At 44.1% G+C, this 23545-nt stretch overlaps 1 protein-coding gene across 1 annotated transcript in view; it reads right to left on the bottom strand.

Moving 5' to 3' along the window:
- Nucleotides 1-526: 526 nt before the first annotated feature.
- Nucleotides 527-23545, bottom strand: part of ABCI15 (trigalactosyldiacylglycerol2) — a 34977-nt gene continuing 11958 nt past the window's right edge. Inside the window, exons 2-4 of the mRNA XM_087373100.1 lie at nucleotides 1969-2298; nucleotides 1580-1786; nucleotides 527-1320 (exon numbers count right to left, since the gene is read on the bottom strand). Coding sequence (XP_087229226.1) covers nucleotides 1222-1320; nucleotides 1580-1786; nucleotides 1969-2298 — 636 coding nt within the window. The 3' untranslated portion in view covers nucleotides 527-1221. The remainder of the gene's footprint in view (nucleotides 1321-1579; nucleotides 1787-1968; nucleotides 2299-23545) is intronic.

Below are 23545 nucleotides of genomic sequence, written 5' to 3'. Positions count from 1 at the left end.
TTGCAAAAATCTCAAAAGGTGCGAAGTCCACTTACGTTGCGACTTGAACTTGAAGGAGATTTTGGAGCTACAAAACAACTAAGCAAGGGTTAAAAGAGTGTGTAAGCATGAAGGCGAAAGAATGTAGCACATGCTAAAGACAAAAGTCTCCCTGTTTAGTGCAACGCCTATGTGAGATAGAAAATATATTTCTATCTTCCTTTATTCCATAAACTTCAAAACCATTCATCATTCGTCTTCTCATTTTTCTTTACTTTGTCATACATCGAAATATATATATATATATATATAACCATTCATCATTCGTCTTCCCTACTTTGTCATACATTGAAAAAAAAAAAAAAAAATATATATATATATATATATATATATATATATATAGAGAGAGAGAGAGAGAGAGAGAGAGAGAGAGTCAAAGTTCGACGCCAAGAGTGGATTGTTCCATAGATCCGAATGCTTAAGGCTTATCAACAAATAAAGATTGTAAATGATATACTAGACACGGTGAAGCCAGGGCCCAGCATTTAGTTCAGATAAGTAGATTCAATTGAAATTCCACCAACATATACCTAGAGGAGTCCAAGAACATGCCCAAACTGATCCTCTAAAAACATAACCATGCAGTTTCAATCTCATGATAGTCACTCATAAGGTTGAAAACCATAAAATCCATCACATAGCAGGGACTAGCTGCTATGACATCCCCACATACGTCATCAGCACCCAACAGTGGGTGTAGACCATTATAAACATGATAATATATCGACACACCCACACATACTTGAGCATCCATTTATACAAAGTCTCCATACTGAGTTTCTGTCGGCACTCCGGAGGGAAGGGTAGACTCAGCCATGACGAAGGCTAGCACTAAAGGAGAAGGCTAATCAAAACATAATTAAATCTCAGTTGTCCTGCACAGGCACCCCAAGTAAAAAATTGCAATTTGAAACTCCTCTTTATGGACATCAAGACAAGCCATTGAATTGCACGAGGCACTTCCACAACCACGATAACCTCAAACTACATTTGCTTCACAGAGAAATAAACCATAAAACTGTGTCTGCCTTCTAGTTTGAAAGACTGCAAGTGATTCAATCTAACAAATCTGCCATCCAATAATCATGTTGGATGTACAAAGCTCTTCTTCCCAATAATTGTGTCAGTATACTTGTACCTCCTGTTGAGGAAAAAAATCTCAATCCAAGAGCTTATAATGAGTTAGTCTGCCACTAGTCGGCTCAAGGACTCAATTAAATGCTTTAAATTATGTCTAGTGGCTGCATCCCCAGTAAGGCCACTTACATCTCCACTGATGCTCTGCAAGATCATATGACAAAACTTCAGACTGTCTTTACAATTCAAGCAGCAGTGATGCATGAAAATTCGCACACAGCAGGCAGGAACAACAGTACATTCACGCTCTGCAAGTCTTAAGCCCAAAAACAGTAACAAGAAGGTCTTGGGCAGGCAGCAAGCACAATACAACATAGAAGCAGCAATGCAAGTCAAACCTCCTTAAAGCCATTGGTTGTCACACAGAAATCCAAATTACATCTATGACATTAAAGGCATGTACCTCAACATTCTTCAGTGTCTTAGTAAGTGTTGTTACAGACTGGCGGAGCAGCTCTGTGTTCTCTGGAGTCAAAACTGAATCATTTAATCTCTTCAAATCTATGCTTGCATCAGTGAGGGCTTTTGCAAGCTGCTCAACTTCTTTTATGAGGCCACCACCCTGTACCTCTTTAAGTAGAGGCTCAAGCTCTTGTGCCAATGCTTCAACCTACAATGGCAGCTTTAACATTGTAATAAGCAGTATTAACAAGCCACAAAAGATTTCAACAGCAACATATTCACTGTGAGCAGCTGCTTGCTGCTTACGAACTCAGATGATGAGTAGATATCCCAAACCACATTTACGCTTCTTGATTGTGAATTGAAGTCTACAGAGAAGATGATATATACCCTGTTGAGCAGAGGCTTGGCATCTTCCACAGATTTCCCTATACGATCTGCCAAGTTGTAAACTTGACTGATGCCTATTGCATCGACTTCTCTAGCAAGCTTGGTGAATATACCCACCATCTCATCAAGATTCACACCTTGCTCCCCTTTGATTTTTTGCCTGTCACACACGATAAGGCCTTCCTCAGAGCAGCGTGGATCAAGTGGGCCCACTGTGGGCTGTGGGAGGGGACTGCGGGGTGTAATGTCTATGAGTGTTTCCATTAAAAGACCAGACTGATTGACCTCCACCAATGAGTTCCGGGGAATCACAACATTTGCATCTAGTACCTGCACTCATCCACTGAATAAGTTACAAACCGAAGCACCACCTAAGTTTGAACAGTTCATGCATGCCTTACTGTAGCTTCAGTCCCAAACCTCCACTCTTCACACCCACTAAAAATTCTCCTTAAATGATTACTGAGTCTAGAAATTATGCACTGTACATTATCACAATTATCACTGCATTAAAGAGACAATCCCAGCAAACATGCACTGTATATTTTCACAAGCCAAAAGTGTCACCTGAACTTGAAATGGAAAGCTGTCTCATGGTCTGGTCACTCTTGACTGCCTCATTCAGAACTCCTCCCGTTTTTATTCCAATTTCTTGCTCCCACTTCAAACCATCCTTAAAGGTGCTCTCATTTTTGTCTCAGTTTCTAATTTGTCAAGAACAATTATTCAACCTATACTCTTTGTCACATACAAGAAAGCCTTCTAAAGAGATAAAACTACAAAAGGCATAAAGGCCCAGCACCTAGACGTACGTCATAGGGATGAAGTGTGCTTGTGTATGGCCAAAATCCTATCCTCCAAGAGTCCACAAGGTCCAATGCTTGCATTGCAAGCCACATTTTTTTCATCCTTTCAAAAAAGAAGCTTAACGAAAAGTTACTTCTTACAGCACCACGAGATGAAGGCCAAACAAAGATTTCAAAAGAATTGTCCAAAACTCTCACAAAGGAAATTACATCTAGTGCACAATGATGTCTGTGGCCCAATGAAGACAAATGCCATTGGGAGGTACAAATATTTCATGTATTGATGACTTCACAAGATATTGCTGGATATATCCTTTAAAAGCCAAATCTGAAGTTTTCTTATGCTTTCAGAGGTGGCTGAATATGGTTGAGAATGAATCAGGATGCAAGCTTGTCACCCTCAACACAGATAGGGGGGGAGAGTATATGTCTAAGGAGTTTGATGCATTTATGTCTTCACGGGGAATTATTCACTCATGCACTACTCCTTACACTCCTCAGCAGAATCCTGTTTCTGAAAGGAAAAACAGGTCCACAATGGAGATGGCCAGATGCATGCCAGTGAGGTTGTTGAGGTGTCCGGTGGAGCTCTTAAGGCCAAGTCTTTACCCAATAAATTTTGGCTTGATGCAGTGATGTGTGTTAGATATCAATGCTCCACTCTCGTGTAACTACACGGGAACCAGCTAACTCTACTTGTAAGCCCCCCATATGAGGAGAAGGCATTTGAGTAGCTCAGTTATCCGGTAGGTCCTGGTTTGGACACCAGATGGGAGCCATGTGCGGCCTGATGGCTGGACGGCTTCAGATAGAGTTGGCACACTACCAACTAGGCTACATGCAAGTGCGGGAAGGCATCCCATGACTGATCGCACTGAGGGTAGACGGAGCATTTCCCGAGGTAGCCCACTCGGGCTGCGGGGCCCATTTGGAGCCCCAGATGATCTCGGATGGCTCTGGGCCGAACGGTTCTAACGTGTGGTCGGTGGCCTATTTCAGGACTGACCTCCAATCGGCCGTTTTGGGCCAATTGGGTCGGTCTCCCAATTGAGTCTAACCGACTACGACTGGTGGCTATATAAGAGCAAGCCCGTGAAGCTCATCATAATCACTCGCTACAGCAACCTTAATTCCTTAGCATCCAGCCTCCGTCCTCTACTGTTTCCAGCACGCCATCGAAGCTTCTCACACAGAAGCGCACGGCTAGGAGACAACGCCATCTATTGTATCAGTTTTACAGTAATCAAATTTTTTATTCTCCATGCTATCTACTTTTCTCTCTTGCATACGAGATCGTGTTATTTGTTTAGCACAGACATTGTATTGTTTTCTTACATGGTATCAGAGCTTGGGCTCTAGCAAGAAGATTTGGTAGTGTGTTTCTGTTTGTGAGCAGATTGTGAGAGATGGCCCAGCCCGCAAGACTGTGAATCCCACCGTTCGGTGAAAGCGGAAAGTTGGACGGCACTAACTATCCACTCTAGAAGTTCAAGATAAAGACTATCCTAAGCGCATACGAGCTTTGGGATACTACTACTGGGGTGGACGTGAAACCGGTTGCGAGACCGAATCCAGCCAATGCAGGACAATAGATAGTACCAACTGCGAATCAGATTCTCGTGTGGACAAGAAGAAATGCACATTGATCGGTGAAAACTCAATTCAACGTGATTGTATCAGTAGGTGGACGCAGAAGTCCCACGTGCTTGGATGCTTTTGTGGAGGTGGATGTCCTCCGGACCCCAAAAGTTTTGTAGGATGAGAAGGTATTAACGACTGATCTAGCCGTTGAATTGGAACATGGTGGGAAATGCATGAGGCTTCCCCTCCTGCTGTGATCCTCAATCATGTTAATGACAACCAACGTCGTCCTTGCTAGGAGAAGTAGTTGGGCCAACTAGTGTGACTGTCTCCTCAGAAGTTGGGCAATAATGCTTCTTGTGGCTTTGCTCATGATAATAACAGCAATGGTGAGTACAAATGCACAAGACGCCAACATTGTCCATGGGAATTTGTTAGGCATACAAAAAGCACGTCATGGACCTAGCCAAGATTGTGGTACCGATCACCAATTTGTTGGAGCAAAGAACATGTCATCCGCTTCACTCACATTCTTTGACCTACTAAAGAAAGTAATTACAATTCTAAAACTAGTTAGTCATATGGTCTGTGGTTTTTCTTACCGGAATGAAGTGGGCCTGCTTATTGAACCTGTCAATTATTATCCATACCCCATACTTGGATTTGGGAATGTCAAAGATGAAGTCCATAGCAATACTCTCCCATGGTCCCTGCGGAATGGGCAGTGGCATGACAAGTCTTGGGGCCTTGTGTCTGTCGTACTTCATCTTTTGGCAAGTGAGACATTCCGTCACAAACTGGTGTATATCCTTTGCAATTCTAGCCAAAAGAAATATATTTCAATGGCTTGTGTGGTAGATGATATACCCTGATGACTTGATTAAGGAGGGGCATGACATTCTTCTAAAACTTTGGTGCGCATATCTTGAGTCACCCAAAGGGGGTCATCTTTTCACAAGGAAAGCATCCTTCAGTGTATACGGACTGGATGATTGTCCCAGCTGAATATTTCTCGTGATCTCTCCAAACTCTAGATCCTGTAAGTAAAGCTCTTTCAAGGCCTTTAGGTCCCTATGGTGAGCTATGGTAACATTGTTCACATGGGGCCTTTTTGATAAAGCATCTGCTACCCTGTTTTGGTCTTCTGGAGTATAGACAATCTGAAAACAAGAAATGTGCCCATTTCATTCGCTTTTCGGAGATTTTTGTTTGGGTCAAGAAATACATGAGGCTTTTGCGGTCGGTCTTGACTATCAAGTCAGCTCCAAGAAGATAATGCTTCCAAATGGTTAGAGCATGAATGGCAGCCAACATCTCTTTTTCGTAGATATCCATGTATCTCTACGCATCACGTAGCCTGCAGCTCTCATAGGCTCTCACTCGACCATCCTGGTGAAGGGCAGCTCCCACACATTCTCCACACACATCATAGTCTACATCAAATTGCTTGCGTAGATATGGAACAACGAGGATTGGCTCGGCTGTTAACTTTTCTTTGAGGATCTTGAAAGCTGTCCTTTGAGGTTCTCCCCACCTAAAGACTACATATTTCTCAGTTAAATCATGTAATGGGGCTGCTATATCAGCAAAGTGGCTGATGAAGTGTGTGATAAGAACAGAGTCCAAGAAAGCTGCATACTTAATGTACTGACGTGAGTTCTAGCCATTCTCGGATAGCTCTTATCTTGTCGGGGTCCATCCAAATCCCTTCTTTAGGGATGATGTGTTCGAGACGGTGAGGAAAAATTCACTCTTCTTACCATTGGTAAAAAGCTTGTTGTTTTGCAGTTCTTGAAACACAATGGCCAAGTATTCCTTATGTTCTTCCTCCGTCTTTGAAAAGATTAAAATGTCATCAAGGAAGTTACCTGTAGTGCCTATAGGTCCTAAAAATCCGGTCCATCATGTGGTTGAAAGTGGCTGGTGCATTAATTAAGCCAAAAGGCATCACCACAAACTCATAGAGCCCGAAAGTAGTTTGAAAAGCTGTCTTACGAATATTCGAGGATGGATCCTTATTTGATGGTACCCGCTTTTCAAATCAATGTGACTAAGATCGTGGCCCCTTTTAGTTTGTCCAATATATCATCCATGCATGGGATTGGAAACCTGTTCATGACCATCGTTTTGTTAAGGGCTGTATAATCCACACACATATGATAGGAGCCATCTTTTGTTCTTCCCAACATATTTGGGGCTCCTCCCGGCAATGGCTTTGGCAGTTCTATTGGCATTTTTTTCTCTCTCAAACCTAAAGGCTTTTCGGGGCACTAGGCAGCTATATGCCCCTTCTTTTCCAAAATGGAAACATTACCCTCCTTTCGGAAGGCCTTGATCTGTTTTGGTGTAAACTTCGGCCTCCCTTTATAGGGCCTCAATGGACCCCTCGTCTTTTGAAATTGGAGCTGTTTTTTACCTTGAAGTGTCGGGGCCATATTCCTTTTTATGGTGTCCCCATCCTTGCCTTTTGAGGCATCCATCATCCATAGAAAATCTGCCTTAGTTGGCTTCAACCACTGAGGCATCAAATCTCGTAGTTTTGTCTTACGCTCAATGCTTACTTGGGTACGAACACTTGGATGCAGACCAACCCTGTACTTCCAAAGCTTTGACTTTTTTGAGATTACCTTGAAGGGGGTAATCTGGAGACAATCTTAAAAGAAGTAAGTCTCAACCGTATCCGTGGCTGTAATGGACACACTTTCCCAAGCTATATGGACATCATCATAAAAGTTCTTTAGCAAGAATTGCTCAAAAAGCTGCTTCTTGAAGCTTTGCTTGATCTGCTACTAGAAGAGCTCCCCACCATGCACTGGCATTGTTTGTGAGGTAGAGACTCACAATCTTTCCATCAAAAGTAGTAAATTTGATGGATTTGCCTCATTCTTTAAAGTCACTTCTTCTCGATTTGGATTTCCTGCTTTTGTGTCCATGAGATGAATGGTCTCTGGATGTAGAAGAAGAAGAAGAAGAACTGGAAGAGGATGGGTTGGAATTGGGGGATCAGCATCGGTACTTCTCTTATGGGGTTTTGGACTCCTTCCTCTTTTCTTCGAATCCGAATATCTTTGAATTAAAGGGGAGCTTCGAGAACGCTTTCTTGAAGCATGGTGTTGCCTAGTGGATTCTTTAGAAGCGTTAGAAGGCTTACGACCAGTTTCTTCTTTGTGGGGAGAAGAAACTTGCTTAGTCATCATCTCCTCAAACAGGTGCTGAAATCAAGGCATGTGCTTCAGGGATTGGTACTCTTGGATTCTTTCGCTCACAAAATTTTCATTGAGATCTTCATCAAGTCCAACAGGACGTCACTTACTGGGTCGTCTAATAGCTGAAGTGCCTTCCTCCATAGCCATAATTGGGGCTGCTCGTGGATAAACTTGCCTTGTGCTGGATGACTATAACCTTCCTTCGAATAGTTGATTGGATGGGCCTTCCCAAGGAACACAGCAAGCCTAGGCTCCGATACCACTGAAAACCATTCTAGGCACTACCAAAACCTCTCCTTTAATCAAATCGTAGCCAACCAAGGGCTGTGGAGTGAATTGCAGCAGATATTTGAAAACCTGGATCAATTTGCACCAGGTCTAGAACAATTTGGCAGGCTGGAAGTTCAATTCACAGCAAGATCTCTCCTCTTGGTACAATTCACAATTGGGCTAGAGTGTAGGATCGAATGAAAAAAGAGAGAGTGCAAGTTGCGAAGGAGTCCATAGATTAGCCGTTACGTCAACTAGGATCAAATGAAAAAGAGAGTACAAGGTACTTGTACCTAGACCCTACGACTTAGTGTCCTAAGTGACCTAAAAGGCACAAAATAATCTAAGTGCCTAAACTTATGCCTACAAGGCACATACCATGGCCTATAGGGCATCACTAGAACCACCAGAAGATGGCCTACAAACGCCCCTCCATGGGATGGGCTGAAGTATTCTGGAAACGTGTCAGAATACCTGGTATTTTCTGATCATGGTGGCACATGTTCATCCAAAAGGATATAGCCACCTATGAATGTACAAGGGATGTCAGATCATGTAACAAAGGGAACCAAGTGTAAAGCTTGTTGGAAGACTTTGAACTTGGGACGAGGAAGTGCCTTTGTAAACATATCTGCTAGCAAAAAACAATTGCCAGTATGTGACACTCTGGTGTCGAAACATCCTGCCTAGTCACTATCCGTGTAAGCATGCATGGTAAGTGAACCCTGATCACCATAGAAGAGGGCTAAATCCTGAGTGCCTTTGAGATATCTGAAGACTCTCTTCACTGCCTGCCAATGCTATGAACTGGGCATGTGCATGAATCTGCTGAGCTGAGATACTGCATACTGTAAGTTAGGTCTTGTGTGACATAAATAAATAAGGCATCCAACAGCCTGCTGATAAAGAGTGATATCACATGGTGGGCTCCCATCATGAGCTGAGAATTTGAAGCCAGGGTCCACTGGAGTAGAGATTGGCTTGCAATCCTCAAACTGAAAACGATCAAGGAGCTGTCCAATATAATTGGACTGAGACATCATGATACCCCCCTCAACATGAGCAAACTAGATGCCCAAATAATAGTGGAGCTGTCCCATGTCTGACATTTCAAAAACCTGCTGCAAATCAGCCTTGAAAGCTGCAATATGCTGAGTATCTAGGCCCGTGATGAGCATATCATCCACATATAAAATCAGCACTAAAAAATCAGATCCACTCCCACAGGCATAAAGTGGGTTCTGTGTGACTATTCTGAAAACCAAGGGATAGTAAGTGTGCATGAATTTTGGCATACCATGCCTTGGGTGTCTGCTTCAAACCATAAAGGGATTTTCTAAGCCGGCATACCTTATTGCCAATGATGATGGGCTGCAATGGCAATGACACATCTAATGGTGGTAATCCTGGATGTGGGAGCAAAGGTCTCCTCAAAGTCAATGCCTTGTTGTTGGGCATACCCTTTTGCAACAAGACGGGCTTTGTATCGAAAGCATCGTGATGGCACAAAGGCTCTTCATTGCAAGCTGTAGCAAGGAGTGCAAACTCAAGAAAGTGACCATGCGTCTGTCTATTCCCTGATCTTGTCCGCGCAGCAAAAGGCTGATCTTGTTTGTTGTCCCTCAATGTATCAAGAAGCCATCTGGAAACTTGCCTTTGCTGTCTATTGACAGCTCTTTCTTCAATGACTGCATCATGAATAGTGGGATCATTTTGTGTTGGAAGAGAAACCTGCAAATCAGCATGGGGTAGTGGCTGATTATTGCTTGGTGGAGGGCTTGCAGGAGGCTCATGTTGCTGGTCAAAGTCCTCTTCTGAGGATGGCAGAGGTAACCAAGATTCAAAGGCATCAAACATGTCAACATCTGGCTTAGCTTTGCAGTCCACAAGAGGAGAAGCTGAATGTCAAAGATTACATCTCTACTGACAATAATCTTCCCAGTATTTGGTTGGTATAACCGATACCCTCTACTCTCCTGGCTGTAACCAATAAATATGCATTTGATTGCCTTGTCATCAAGCTTATGTTTCAGTTGAGATGGTACATGAACATATGCAAGGGACCCAAAAACTCTCATGTGTGAAAGTGAAGGCTTCCTGCCTTTCCATGCTTCATAAGGTGTAACAGTCTTCAATGCCCGTATAGGTGATCTATTCAGCACATGGTTGGCACACATTGTAAGAAAACAATACAACGTTTGTGCTCAACAGATAACAGGATCTCGTATGCAAGAGAGAAAAGCAGATAGTATGGAGAATCAAAAATTTGATTACTGTAAAACTGATATAATAGATGACGCTGCCTCCCAGCCGTGTGCTCCTGTGTGAGAAGCTTCGATGGCGTGTTGGAAACACTAGAGGACATAGGCTGGATGCTAAGGAATCAGGGTTGCTATAGCCAGTGATTATGATGGGCTTCACGGGCTTGCCCTTATATACCCACCAGTCGTAGTTGGTTAGACCCAATTGGGAGACCGACCCAGTCGGCCCAAAACCGCCGATTGGAGATCGGTCCTGAAATAGGCCACCGACCACACGTTAGAACCGTGGCGCAGAATAGAGCAACTTACCAACGGTGTCCGTTCAACCCAGATCCATCCGGGATCATCTGGTGCTCCAAACGGGCCCCACAGTCGGAGAGTGGGCTGCCTCGGAAAATGCTCCGTCTACCCTCAATGCGGTCAATCATGGGATGCCTTCCCGCACTTGCATGTAGCCTAGTTCACAGTGTGCCAACTCTATCTGAAGTCGTCCAGCCATCAGGCCACACATGGCCCCCATCTGGTGTCCAAACCAGGACCTACCGGATAACCGAGCTACTCAAATGCCTTCTCCTCATATGGGGGGCTTACAAATAGAGTTAGCTGGTTCCCGCGTAGTTACACAAGAGTGGACTATTGATATCTAACACCCCCCCTCAATGTCCACCTGTAAGTGAACTACTTTTTCGGCCCAATGCCAAGTCGATGAAGATGCCGCTTTAGCAAGTCTCTTCCAAGAGCCTTCGTGAAGATGTCCGCAGTATTCTCTGTAGTCGGACAGTACACCAAGTTGACCTCTCCATCCATGATGAGCTCGCGTACAAAGTGATATTGAATCTCAATGTGTTTTGTGCGAGCGTGGTACATAGGGTTCTTGGCAATTGCCATGCGACTCTGATTATCACATGATAACTGCGTAGGGGCTTGTTCTGCACTGCACCCATGTTCCCTAAAATCCTCCTCAACCACACTGTCTCACAAGAAGCAAAACATGCTGATTTGTACTCAGCCTCGAAAGAAGGAAGAGCAACTGTGGGTTGCTTCTTGCTGACCCATGACACAGCTCCAGATCCAAGTGAGAAATAGTAACCTGTCACTGATCTCCTGCTGTCCACGTCTCCTGCCCAATCCGAGTCACAGAATCCGGTCAAGGTGTTGCCCTTGGTATAGGTGATGCCATAATCAAGTGTGCCTTTGATGTATTTCAGCACCCGCATCCTTGCCCTTCAATGGTTCTCCCGAGGCTTATTGAAAAACCTGCTTAGTACATCGGTCGCAAAGCTGATGTCCGGCCGCGTGTTGCACAAGTAAATCAAACTGCCCACAAGCCTTTTGTACTTCACTTCGTCCACCAGTGGTGATGAATCCTCGTTTGAGAGCTTCACGTCAACCTCCATAGGAGTGCCAACTATCTTGCACTCAGCCATGCCAAATGCCTTCAGCATCTCTCCAGCATACTTCAACTGTGAGATGAAGATCTGTTTTGGCTCTTACTAAACTTCAATCCCTAAATAGAAATGCATCAGTCCGAGGTCTGTCATTTCAAACTCTCTTCTTAGCAACTACTTTGTCTGCGAGATCTTTTCTCAAGGTCGTCCACACAAAGGACCATGATCATACACATGTCTCCTTCTCTGTAGATATACAAATTTGCATCAGATGGACTCCTCCTGAACCCGTTTTGCAAAAAGTAGGCATCAATCCGTTGGTACCACGCTCATGGAACCTGTTTCAGCCCGTAAAGTGCCTTCTTTAGTTTACAGACTTTACCTTCTGAACCAGGGATCACAAAACCTAGTGGTTGTTCCACGTATATCTCCTCCTTGAGATCTCCATTTAGAAAGGCAGATTTTACATCCATTTGAAACCCGGGTCAACTTTCCTATGCTGCTAAAGCCAAAACACTGCAAATTGTGGTTAGTTGAGCTGTGGGAGCAAAAGTATCCTGATAATCAAAACCATGTACCTGTGCGAATTCTTTTGCCACGAGCCGAGCCTTGTACTTATCCAACGTGCCGTCGAACTTGTACTTGATCTTGTACACCCACTTAGTGCCGATCACCTTGCGTTTTGATGGTCGATCCACAAGGTCCCAAGTGTTGTTCTTCATTATGGAGCCATACTCCGACTGCATAGCCTCCATCTACCTACCATCACCCTGTGTCTCTTCAAGACACTTGGGTTCTTCAGCACGAATCACCTCTGTCATCAAAGCGTAGTTGACCAAGTGTTCGTGCGCCCTTCTTTGCTCCTCTAATCTCTTGGACCGACGGTGTTCGGATGATTCCTCCTCAATGGCTGGAGGTTCTCTGCCGTCCAAAAGTTGCTTTACCCACTTCGAAAATGGCCGTTGCCGTTGTGGTTCTGTAGGCTCTTCTTCCTCTTCTTTATCTTGAATCCTCCCAAGCATCGTTGGGGGAGTTCGGTCTGCTGTTGATGATTTGTACTAGATGGATTGTCTGGGAAGGAAACATCCTCCTCCAATTGATGCGGCTGTTCTGAGAAGACCACATCACGACTTACTATTACCTTTTTGGTAACAGGATTATAGAGACGGTAACCCTTCGCCTCTTCACTGTAGCTCAAGAAAATACACTTCCGGCTCTTCGGTTCCCATTTGGTCCTGTTAGCATCAGAGACATGCACAAAATAGTCACGTCCAAAAACTCTGAAATTTGCAGTTGAAGGTTTCTTACTAGAAAAGTCCTGCAGTGGAGTCATTCCGTTCACAGCCTTTGTGTAGCTACGATTCATAATGTAAATTGCCGTGTTACATGCTTCAGCCCAGAAAGTCTTTGGTAAATCTTTCCCTTTCATCATACTTCAATGTCATGAAGTAGTAGGAACCACCCAAAGCTTCCGTCTCCATCTTTCCACAGAGATCCATGTGAACGAGCTCTAGAGGAGCCTTTGCCCTGCTGGCCTCTTTAGAAAAGGACTACCGATGCTGCTTGCCCATCATGCAAGCTTCACATACATCGGGCAGATCTGTAATTTTTGGTAGGTCTGCAATCATTCCACTTTTATGCATCTCCTTTAAAGAACTAAGGTTTAGATGACCAAACCTCTCATGCCACAGCTTAGTGTTGCTCACATCGGCTCGAGCACTGAAAGCTGAGAGTTCATAGATGTTATTGCGCCGTATACCTTTACCAATGACCTTCCCTTGAAGATCCAAAATCTGTGCGCCATTCTTATCGAAGTAAACTTTGAGGTCCCCGATCCGTGATTGCAGAAACGGACAACAAGTTCCTCTTGATATCTGGCACATAAAGAACATCGTACAATTGTTTTACAACTCCATCTAACTTGAGAGCAATCGTACCTTTTCCTTTTGCTAGACATTTTGCATCATTGCCGACTGCTACCAGGATGTCATTCCCTACCGGATGTAGAGAGGTATACCAATCCTTCCAACTGGTCATGTGGTGCGATGCACCACTGTCAATAATCCAAGGTTCATCCGCAAGTACATGAACTGCCTCCATGCAAATCTCCTCAATTGCTACGAACAGCTCTACTAGTACTACCTGCGCGTTGTTGCTGGACGTTCTTTACTCCATTCTTCTCATCTGCAATCTTCTTCTGGCACTCATTCTGCTTGTGCCCTGCCTTGTTGCAATAGAAGCACTTGATTTTCTTCTTTCTCTTTTTATCATCAGAAGAAGATGGGTTACCAGAGTCCTTACCCTTACCTTTCTTTGATCCAGCCGAGAAAGCCGAATCTTCTCCAGTCCTCGTCTTTTGACGCATCTCCTTCTCCAGAAGCATCGCGCTGAAATCCTCAAAGTTGAGGGGCAGATTTTTGTTCTGCGTATTCAGCGCCGTAACAAGACCGTCGTACTTTGGTGAGGGAATCTGCATGCACCTTCGTGCTAGATTCTTGTTGGTAATGGTGATGCCAATCGCAGTCATCTGATCGCGCAGATTCTTCACCCTGGTGATGAACTTCTCTGCCGTTTCAAACTCAGAAAGTTTCTCGTTTGCGAGTTGAGTCTCCAGATTCTGAATCCGCGTCTGATTCGTGGTCTCGTATTGATTTTTCAAGACCGTCCATGCCTCCTCCGCTATAGTGACATGTTGAATTAACGCCATGACAGAATTACTTACACTGCAGACAATAGAACACAGCGCATTTGCATTTGTGGCATAGAGGCCAAATCAGCCATCTTGAAGATTTCTGCAAGGGTCAACAGTCGTCCACTCAACGTCATAGGCAACAGATATCATCTTGGGAGCTCCATGGTGGCACTAGCTTGAATTCCAACACAACTATTAGGAAGGGCTGAATCCCAACATTCTAGCCATTGGTGTGAAGTTTATACCTTGGCTTCAAGACGTTTCCCAACATTCATCTTAACCATCCAACAGACCAAGGAGCTTTGTCAAGGTGAAGAAATTTTTATGATCTCCGCCAACACTACCGCAAAATCATCAGTCACAAACCTACACCCAGAATTCTTACTATAGGAATTTCAAGAGATGTTTCTCACATCTAGTTTACCACCATCCCCACCACTAGTTTGAGGAGAGAATTATTGGATGATCGACTACATCTTGGAATGGCTCAATGGATTCAAGATGTTTTCAAAGATTGATTTGAAAAGAAGGTACCCACATCTCTAGTACCTATAATTCAATCAAAGACAACTATAGATCCCAATCCCGTTCTTCTTTTGCCTCCTCGAGCCTTGTGTTCTCTATCTTCTCTTGCTTCCTCTGTTGCTCGGTGCCACGAGTTGTTAACATCCGGGTGGAAATTTTCAGACTGCTGTTGTTGCTGCATCTACATCATGGCTTGTATCAGTGCTACCACGGCAGATGGGATCATAGGTGCCTCTGGTGGTATGGGTGGGACTCCCACCTAGTGTGGAAACTCATCCTCCATGCCTGGGTTGGGAAAATGTCTCAGTGATCATCGTTGATTTACCGAAGGGTGTCTCTACCATAAACTAGTACACCCTCCCTATACTGTCCCCCACAAACTTAAGGGGAGGGGGAATACCAATATGCTGAGAAAAAAAGTTCTAAGTGGAGGGCTGTTCCTTCCTGTAGCATCATGGAGATGTAAAGAGGCAGACTGCTCCTCTTCTCCCTCTCCTAACTGATGTACAAGGCCTGCTGGTACTCCTGTAGGCTGCTGAAGGCTGAACGCTGTTGCTGAGGGATGAACTGCTGCAAGAGCTGATGCTGGATTAAGGGGAAAAGAACCCCTCATATGAGGTTTTAGGCGTGGCTGCTGTGGGCTGTCTGCTGCATGGCTGCCATGTACCTAGCCATACCATGGGCCTTGGATACACATGATAGGGCTGCATTGACTTCTCCAAGTGCATCAACATGGAGGCTTACATAGAGAGAGAAATAACAAATTGCAGAGATCTATCTCTGTTGGCAATCAAAAAAGATGATGGAGCTCATTATTTGAAAGTCAGTGGGTAAGTTCAATAATCGCTTGTGCAAAACATTTATGTATACCTTCGTACAACTAGAATATATCCAATCATACAAATTTAGAAATTTTTAATCTAAAATCAAAAAAATCTACACATAAAATAAAAGAGAGAGAAGAAAAACAAAGATGTAACAAAAAAATTTATAAATCAGAAGGAAGACATACTTAGCAAGCAAAGCAACACTTATGTCGTCATTAGTGCCCAAGCATAAGCAGCTATACTTGGTTTCTAAGAACACATGTTGAAACATCCTAAATAAGGCTTCCTTAACTCATCCCATGTGGTGAAATGATAATATAGATACTAATCAAACCATTAAATGACTTTGTCTACTATGAACATGATAGAGATGTACATTAAGTACTCCTCCCTATCAACCTGCAATATTTCCTCCTTTTGCAAAAAACCCACAAGGGATCAAGGATTCTCATCCCATGTATTTTTGAAATTGTAACATATCTTTGGTCCCCTCTTGCTTTTACATCTCTTTGTGGATAGATTTCCACATATATCCACTTTGGCTTGTACTAGTGAACTTGGAGTTCTTTGCCTTAGTGAGGTTGGTGGAATGAAATTCTTAATTCTTTCCAAAGTCTACCCAATTCTTCTTAAGAGGTGAAATCTCAATGTTAGAAATGACCCAACAGAGGGTACGCACAGTGAAAGACTTATAGTAATGCCCAAGAGCTCACACAGTGTGGTGTGGGTGTGGAATCACAAACTTCTTTACTTATTGTGCATACTATAGATGTGCAGACTCATCAATAGACAATGAACCAGCCAGATAGAGAAACCACCAAAATATATATTTCCGTCCAAAACTATGGACACAATACAAAATAGATAGATCCAGAGTCCCACCAATGGTGTGGTCCTCTGATCTAACCACAAGGTCCTTCTCCAATCTGCTGGCTATCTCTAGACTCGAGCCCGAGTGCTCCACCTCAAGCATCTGTAGATTTTCCGTCCAGTGTGTTCTTCTCCACCTTACCGCCTGTGAATCAGCCTAGGTGGGCAGCCCCTGCCAAGCTTTGTCTGCAGCACACAGGTCCCTGTTCCACTGCTCCAACCTGCTTGTGAATGGCTGCTCCAGAAGGTATGATGATCTCAGCACCTTGCTGCCCTAGAAGACAGCCAAGGTCCAGCCTCTCCCTAGAGCTAAGTCTGCAGCACCTGTTGCACTCTCTCACCTCTTGTAGATAGGCCCAGAGAGTAGGCTTCCTGCTGCTCCTTTCTGCCCTGGAACTGCTGCCTATGCTGGATATTAAATAAGGCCAAGAGCCTCTCCTTATATAGGCCCTAAGGCCTGCTGAGAAAACCGACCAGCCAGCCTCATACTGGCCGACCAGTCTGCTGCTGGTCCAGCCCTTTAAGGGCTCACAAAACTAGGCCTTTATGGCCCACACTTTTAGGGCTTTTGACCCTCCAATCTAGGCAAGGGCCCAGCCCCTAGGTCAGCCCTATATAAGGCCTGGTCGACCCATGTGCTGGTCTGTCCCGCCTCTGCTGCGCCACTCTGATCTGCCCACTTGCAGGCCCGCTCCATCACTTGGATGCCCCGCCATCTGCACTGTAGTTTGCGCCATCTGTTGCAGCCCTCTTCTCTTGTGAGGTGCTGCCCATGTGGCAGCCCCCTCTCTCTCTCTTCTCTGGGCATCTTCTGCCCTAGGTCTCCCTCCCCCATGCTCTCCTCATTTGGGGGCTTACAGATGGGGAGGTGACCTTTCCAACACTCAACTCTTTTAGTTAGCCCCTTCTTTGTACTAAACCTCAGTTTTCATTGAACAATGGAACTCTGGGCATTTTAGCCGTCAGCCCACCTCGCCCCGCTACCATGTTCGATTTCCCCCATTGCTTGTCAGCATAGCCTCTCCCACCCACCGCAAAAAAAAGAAGCCATGTGGTGTTTTGGTCGTCAAAATACCACGTGTATTTTTTTGGGGGGAGGGACCCTTTTGTATATACATAGACAAAATTCCAAAGGGTCATAGATTTTGATGCATAACTCATATCGAGGCGGTCTAGAAAGGAAATTACTCAAATTTTCAAGCTCTTTCTCTATGTTTGGGATTTGGGAAAATCTTAAAGGTCTATTTTAAGTACATGTATGGGAATAATGCAAGAGCATTTAAAAGGGGGGTTTGTGTTTCACACATTTGTTTTTTCGGGACCAATTTAACTAGTCCCTCTTTCCATACGCACATCCCCCTCCACACACACGTCTCTTGGGCAAACCCAGTGCTTACTTAAACATGTCAAATAAACAAAAGAGAAAGAAAACAACAAGAAATAAAAAAGAAAGGAAGAAGGTGACTAAGCAAAAATAAACAAGCAAATCAAGAAACAAAATCAATCCAAAAACAGGAATAAAATCTCTCTCTCTCTCTCTCTCTCTCTCTCTCTCTCTCTCTCTCGCATTAAAAAAAGAAAGAATTTACAAAATGAATGTGAGAGTTTGGGGAGAGAGAGAGACAGAGCAAGAGAGAGTGAGCTTGAGAGCTGAGTTGCAATAGAAGAGTGTAAAAGAGTACAACTGAAAAAGTTAGAGATAAGGTTTTGTCCTTGTGACAAAACCACTAACCATAGTTAGTGAACTAACTACGGTTAGGGGGAAAAACCTCTTAAAGAGGGAAAAGTGCCCCTAACTAGCTTATTAAATTACATTGGTCACTGCTGAATTATATCTATAATTCTAACACCCCCCTGCAGTGCCAATGTCATGTACAAGGCTGATCAATCACCAAACGGATATAAGTTCAAGGCACTGCGAAATGCCTCAAACTTTTCACGTGGTAGTGCTTTGGTGAAAATATCTGCAACGTTGTCATGTGTGGACACAAAGATCATACTGATCTCTCCTGCATGCAACTTCTCTCTGACGTAGTGATAGTGAACCTCAATGTGCTTCGTGCGAGCATGAAACACTGGATTCTTTGCCACTGCAATGGCACTCTGACTATCAATGAGAATTGGAGAAGAACCCTCCAAAGACAGATGAAGATCAGCAAATAGAAGTCGCAGCCAGACACATTCAACTGTTGCTGTGAAAGCTGCCCTGTACTCAGCTTCACATGATGAGATAGCCACTGTAAATTGTTTCTTGCTCAGCCAGGAAATGCAAGATTTACCCAAAAAGAAACAATTGCCACTAGTGGACTGCCTAGTATCATAATCACCAGCCCAATCTGAATCACTGTAGGCATGCATCTGCAAGTCAACCCCCCTGGGAAATAACAAGCCAAAAGACTTCGTGCCCTGCAAATAACGGAAGATGCGCTGCCTGCCAATGCATAGTTTTTGGGCTGTGCATATACCTACTCACCAGAGATACTGCAAACTGAATATCAGGTCTAGTGTTGCAAAGATATATGAGGCATCCAACAGCCTGACTGTAAGATGTGGCATCAATTGATTCTCTTGCATCATGCATTGTGAGTTTCAGCCCCGGCTCCATGGGAGTGGCTATGGGCTTACAATCATGCATGTTAAATCTGTCCAAGAGTTTCTGCACATACTTGGACTGAGACATAACAGTGCCACGTCTCTCTTGAGAGAACTGGATCCCCAAATAAAAGTGAAGCAGCCCCAAATCTGACATGTCAAAGGTGGTCTGCAAATCAGCTTTGAAATCTGCAATTTTATCTTCATTGGACCCTGTGAGCAGTAAGTCATCAACATAAAGAAGGATGACTAAAATTTCCCCCCCATCCATCTTGATGTAGAGGGTGCTCTCAGTAGGACTATTGTGCAGCCCCTTGCTGGTCAAAAAGGCATGAATCTTGGCATACCATGCACGAGGGGCCTGTTTCAGCCCATACAAAGCTTTGTTTAGCTTGCATACCTGAAGTGCATTTGCTGTAATTTCAAAGCCTGGAGGTTGTTTGACATACACCTCTTCCAGCAAGTCTCCATTTAAGAAGGCTGTTTTTATGTCCAACTGATGAACATTCCACTCAAAATGTGCAGCCATTGCAATAACAGATCGGATGGTGGTCATCCGGGATGTAGGAGTAAATTTCTCCTCATAATCTATGCCCTTTTTCTGAGCATAGCCTTTAGCAACCAGCCTTGCCTTGTATCTGTCAATGGAGCCATCTGGCTTCCGTTTGACCTTGAAAACCCATCGTGTGCCAATGGCATGTTTACCTAGTGGCAAGTCTACAACATCCCAAGGCTGATTTTTGTCAATGGATTGCAACTCATCGTGCATGGCATTCATCCAATGCACATTGTCCTTTGCTTCTTCGAATGTTGCAGGCTCTTCCTCATCAAGAAGAGTACCTGCATATGCTGATTCCACTGAATTAGCACCTTCCATGTGCCTTGCTGCACTGCGAGTCCTGCCAGGTAATGGAGCATCAATTTTACTCTCCCTGAGAGTCTGTAACAGCCAGTTTGGGACTGTTTTTGCTGTATGTATGTCTGCAATTCCTTGCTGCACCACCTGTTCCACTGCCTATGGAGGTAGCAAAACATCCTGTGGCTGAACTGAAGCATCGAGAGGTGGCTGTAAATTCTGATTTGCATCAGAAATATCAGCAGGGAAACCCAAGGCAATGGGTAGCAACCCCTCAAAAACATCCTCTGAAGAAGAAGGCATATGAAATTCAGCCTGAGTGTGAGCTGAATTTTCTGCAAATATCACATCTCTACTGACAATGATCTTGCGTGTAGCAGGATTGTAGAGACGGTACCCCTTGCTTTCTGCACTGTACCCAACAAATATGCACTTAATTGCCTTATCTGACAACTTGTGCCTAAATTCAACTGGCACATGAGCATAAGCAAGGCAGCCAAAGACTCGGAAATGATCCACTGAAGGCTTTCTCCCATTCCAGACCTCATAGGGAGTTTTTGTTTTCAAAGCCTTAGTGGGAGCCCGATTTAAAATGTAGTTGGCACACATCAGACCTTCAAGCCAGAATTTGTGAGGCATGTGTTTGCTTTTCAGCATACATCTGTCCATCTTCATAAGAGTTCTATTTTTCCTCTCAGCTTTGCCATTTTGCTGAGGGGTCAGCCTCACTGTGATCTGATGCACAATACCCTTGCCTTTCAGAAAAGCATCAAAATCTGCAGACAAGTATTCCCCACCTCTATCTGTGCGCAATGTCTGTATCTTGAGTCCGGTTTCATTTTCAACCATGGCTGAAAAGTGTTTAAACACCATGAACACTTCTGATTTGCGCTTCAGCCCAAAGACCCAAGTGAAATTGGAGTAATCATCAATAAAGGTAACAAAGTAGAGATGACCACCCAATGATGGAGTCCTCATGGGACCACAGACATCACTGTGTATAAGCTGTAATTTGCGGACAGCTTTAATTGAACCATCCTTTTTGAAGGGGAATCTATGCATCTTGCCTAAAATGCACCCTTCACAGGCATGTGGAGGAGGTATCTCAAGAGGTGGCAATGCATCAACCATAGAGTGCTTCTGAAGTGTCATCAAGCTGTTGTAATGCATGTGGCCATATCGGGCATGCCATAATTCTGCATTCTGCATGGCAGCAGTAGGGGTAGAAACTGCAAGAGCATGGGCTGCTCTTTTCTCAAAAAGATCAAGCTGAAAAAGCCCACGCAGCAAAGTAGTCTTAAGGCATAATCATTTTCCCTGTCTCGGACAGCACATTTGTCATCCTCAAAGATGACCTAAAATCCAGCTCTGTTAAGAGTGGACACTAAAAGAAGATTCTTGGTGATACCAGGTACATATAAGACATCTCAAAGTCTGAAAACTGAGCCATCAATGGCAGTAAGCTCAACCTCTCATGTGCCACGTACTGAATATGACGAGTTATTGGCACAAGTGACTTTCTTACGAACGGGAGGTGGATGCAAGGAAGTAAAAAGACACTTCCTAGAAGTGATATGCTTGGATGCACCGCTGTCAAAATACCAAGTGTTCAGTGTTTCATTGACACTGAAAGCAAATGCATCCGTAGAGGAGTCATAACTGCAAGTCAAAAATGCATATGTATCATCATTACAAGTGGCTGTACTATCCCGAGCATCTGGAGCAGCCAGCCTAGAATCTGAAATGCAAGATAAAAAGGCATAATCCTGTCCAACAAAGTTGGCTGCAGCATCCCCACTGTCAGATGCATGTGGGGTTGAATCTGAAACAGCCATACCGGAACTGTTTTTCTTCTCTTTTGCAAGCCTTTTCTTGCATTCTGCAATGTGATGACCTAGCTTTTTGCAGTAATGACAAAAACCCTTCTTCTTGGGCTTACTTGCATCATTTTTAGCCTTTTGTGAAGGCTGTCCTGACCCACTGGAAGGCTGGTTTACTGATGTCTTTGCCTGTCCCTTTGTTTTTGACTTAAACTTTGAAAGCATAGCTTGTTCACCTGCACGTGAAGCCAAGTTTTTCCTGGTCTGCTCTTCCTGAAGCAAAAGTCCTATCAACTCATGAAAAGTGAGAGGATTTGCACCCCCCCTCAATGATAAGTTCAGCGAGGTATGAAAGCTGAGATAAGACTCCAGAAGAGAATTTAGAGTGGTAGTAATCATCTCTGAATCAGGAATAATCTCATCTATGTTCAATAATTGCTCTCTGAGATCCTATAGCTTTGTGAGGTGGACTGACATGGAGTCACCCTCTTCCATATGTGTATTACTTAACTCTCTTTTCAAGAAAGATACCCTTGCATCATTCCGGGCTGCATACATGCTTTCTAAGATATCCCACGCTACCTTCGAGGTCTTACACGACTAGATATGCGGAATGATAAATCTTTTCACTGAAAGAGAGATGCATGACAAAGCTAAGGCATCCCGTGAATCCCATCTCTTCTGCTCTGTAGTAGTGGCTATAGCTGCACCACCAACTTGTTCTGCAGCTGCACCCTGTGCACGACCTCTTCCACCTCCTTGCTGAGGAGGAGTATTAGGTGCCATAACTGCTGGTCGGATCTCACCCATTCACATAATCCCATAAATTGCGAGAAATCAGAATATTGCGTACCATAAAACTCCAGAGGGAGTAGTTGGTACCATCCAACTTGTCTTCTTGTGAAAGACCACCGAACTAGAAGTCATTCTGATTTTGCTGGGCCATATCTGAGAAAGGGATTTAAGCAGATACAAAACTGAATTCCCTTACTGGGAATGAAATGCACAACTCCCAAAAAACACAGCCAAGCACTGGCTGTAAATGCAACTCAGATTTCTGCACTTGCACTGTCAGAAATCTGTCCAAGCATCAAAAAACTCTCCAGAATCTGCCAAAAGTGCTAGTATGAACTGAAAACTCCAAAATTGCTCTCCCAACTCAAAAGCCCCAAAATAGACCCGAAATTGCAACCAAAAAGGGGCAAATTGATCAAAAGCCCCAAATGTTGCAAGAATTGCGCTCTATCTGCAAAAGCCCCAAATTTCACTGCGAAATTGCAGTGTAATCACAAAATCCCCAAATTTCTGCAAGAAATTGTACTGCAAAACTGAAAGCCCCAAATTTCGAGGTCGAAATTGCAACCGGAAAGGGGCAAAAGCACAGAAAGTCCCAAATTTTGCAATTTCAGCAGAAAGCCCCAAATTTTTGGGCTAAACCTCTGCATCTGCCTACAATGTCTGCTTCACAAGAAACTATGAACCCGAAAATACCCAAATGACTGCAAAAGACTGCAACTGTCTGCACAAATACCACCAGATTTGCTGGTACAATGAGTATGGATGACCAGGTAAGGATATACGACAGAGTACAGATGAGCAGATACAGATCTGCCACACGTGCGAATGAGCAGGTACTGATTGTACGGACAAGCAGATCGTACGGTCACATGTACAAACAGGGCTGCAGAATGTACGGCGACGGCAGGCTGTACGACGACGAGTTGTACAGCCGTACAGTCGACGATGTACTGCTGACGCAAGCTGATAGTACAAATAGAGCGCTGTACGGACGACGAGATTGCACATACGGAAGCAGGTACGGCAAGCACTGAAGCAGGTACGCACATGTGCGTACGGCGAACTCAGACTGTACGTCGACGATA

Source organism: Dipteris shenzhenensis, chromosome 3 (genome assembly GCF_047967505.1).
Source record: "Dipteris shenzhenensis isolate YYH24624 ecotype China chromosome 3, Dip_SZ_1.0, whole genome shotgun sequence".
Taxonomy (NCBI): domain Eukaryota; kingdom Viridiplantae; phylum Streptophyta; class Polypodiopsida; order Gleicheniales; family Dipteridaceae; genus Dipteris; species Dipteris shenzhenensis.
Note: the sequence above shows the minus strand (reverse complement) of the source record. Positions and strands in the feature narration are given on the sequence as shown.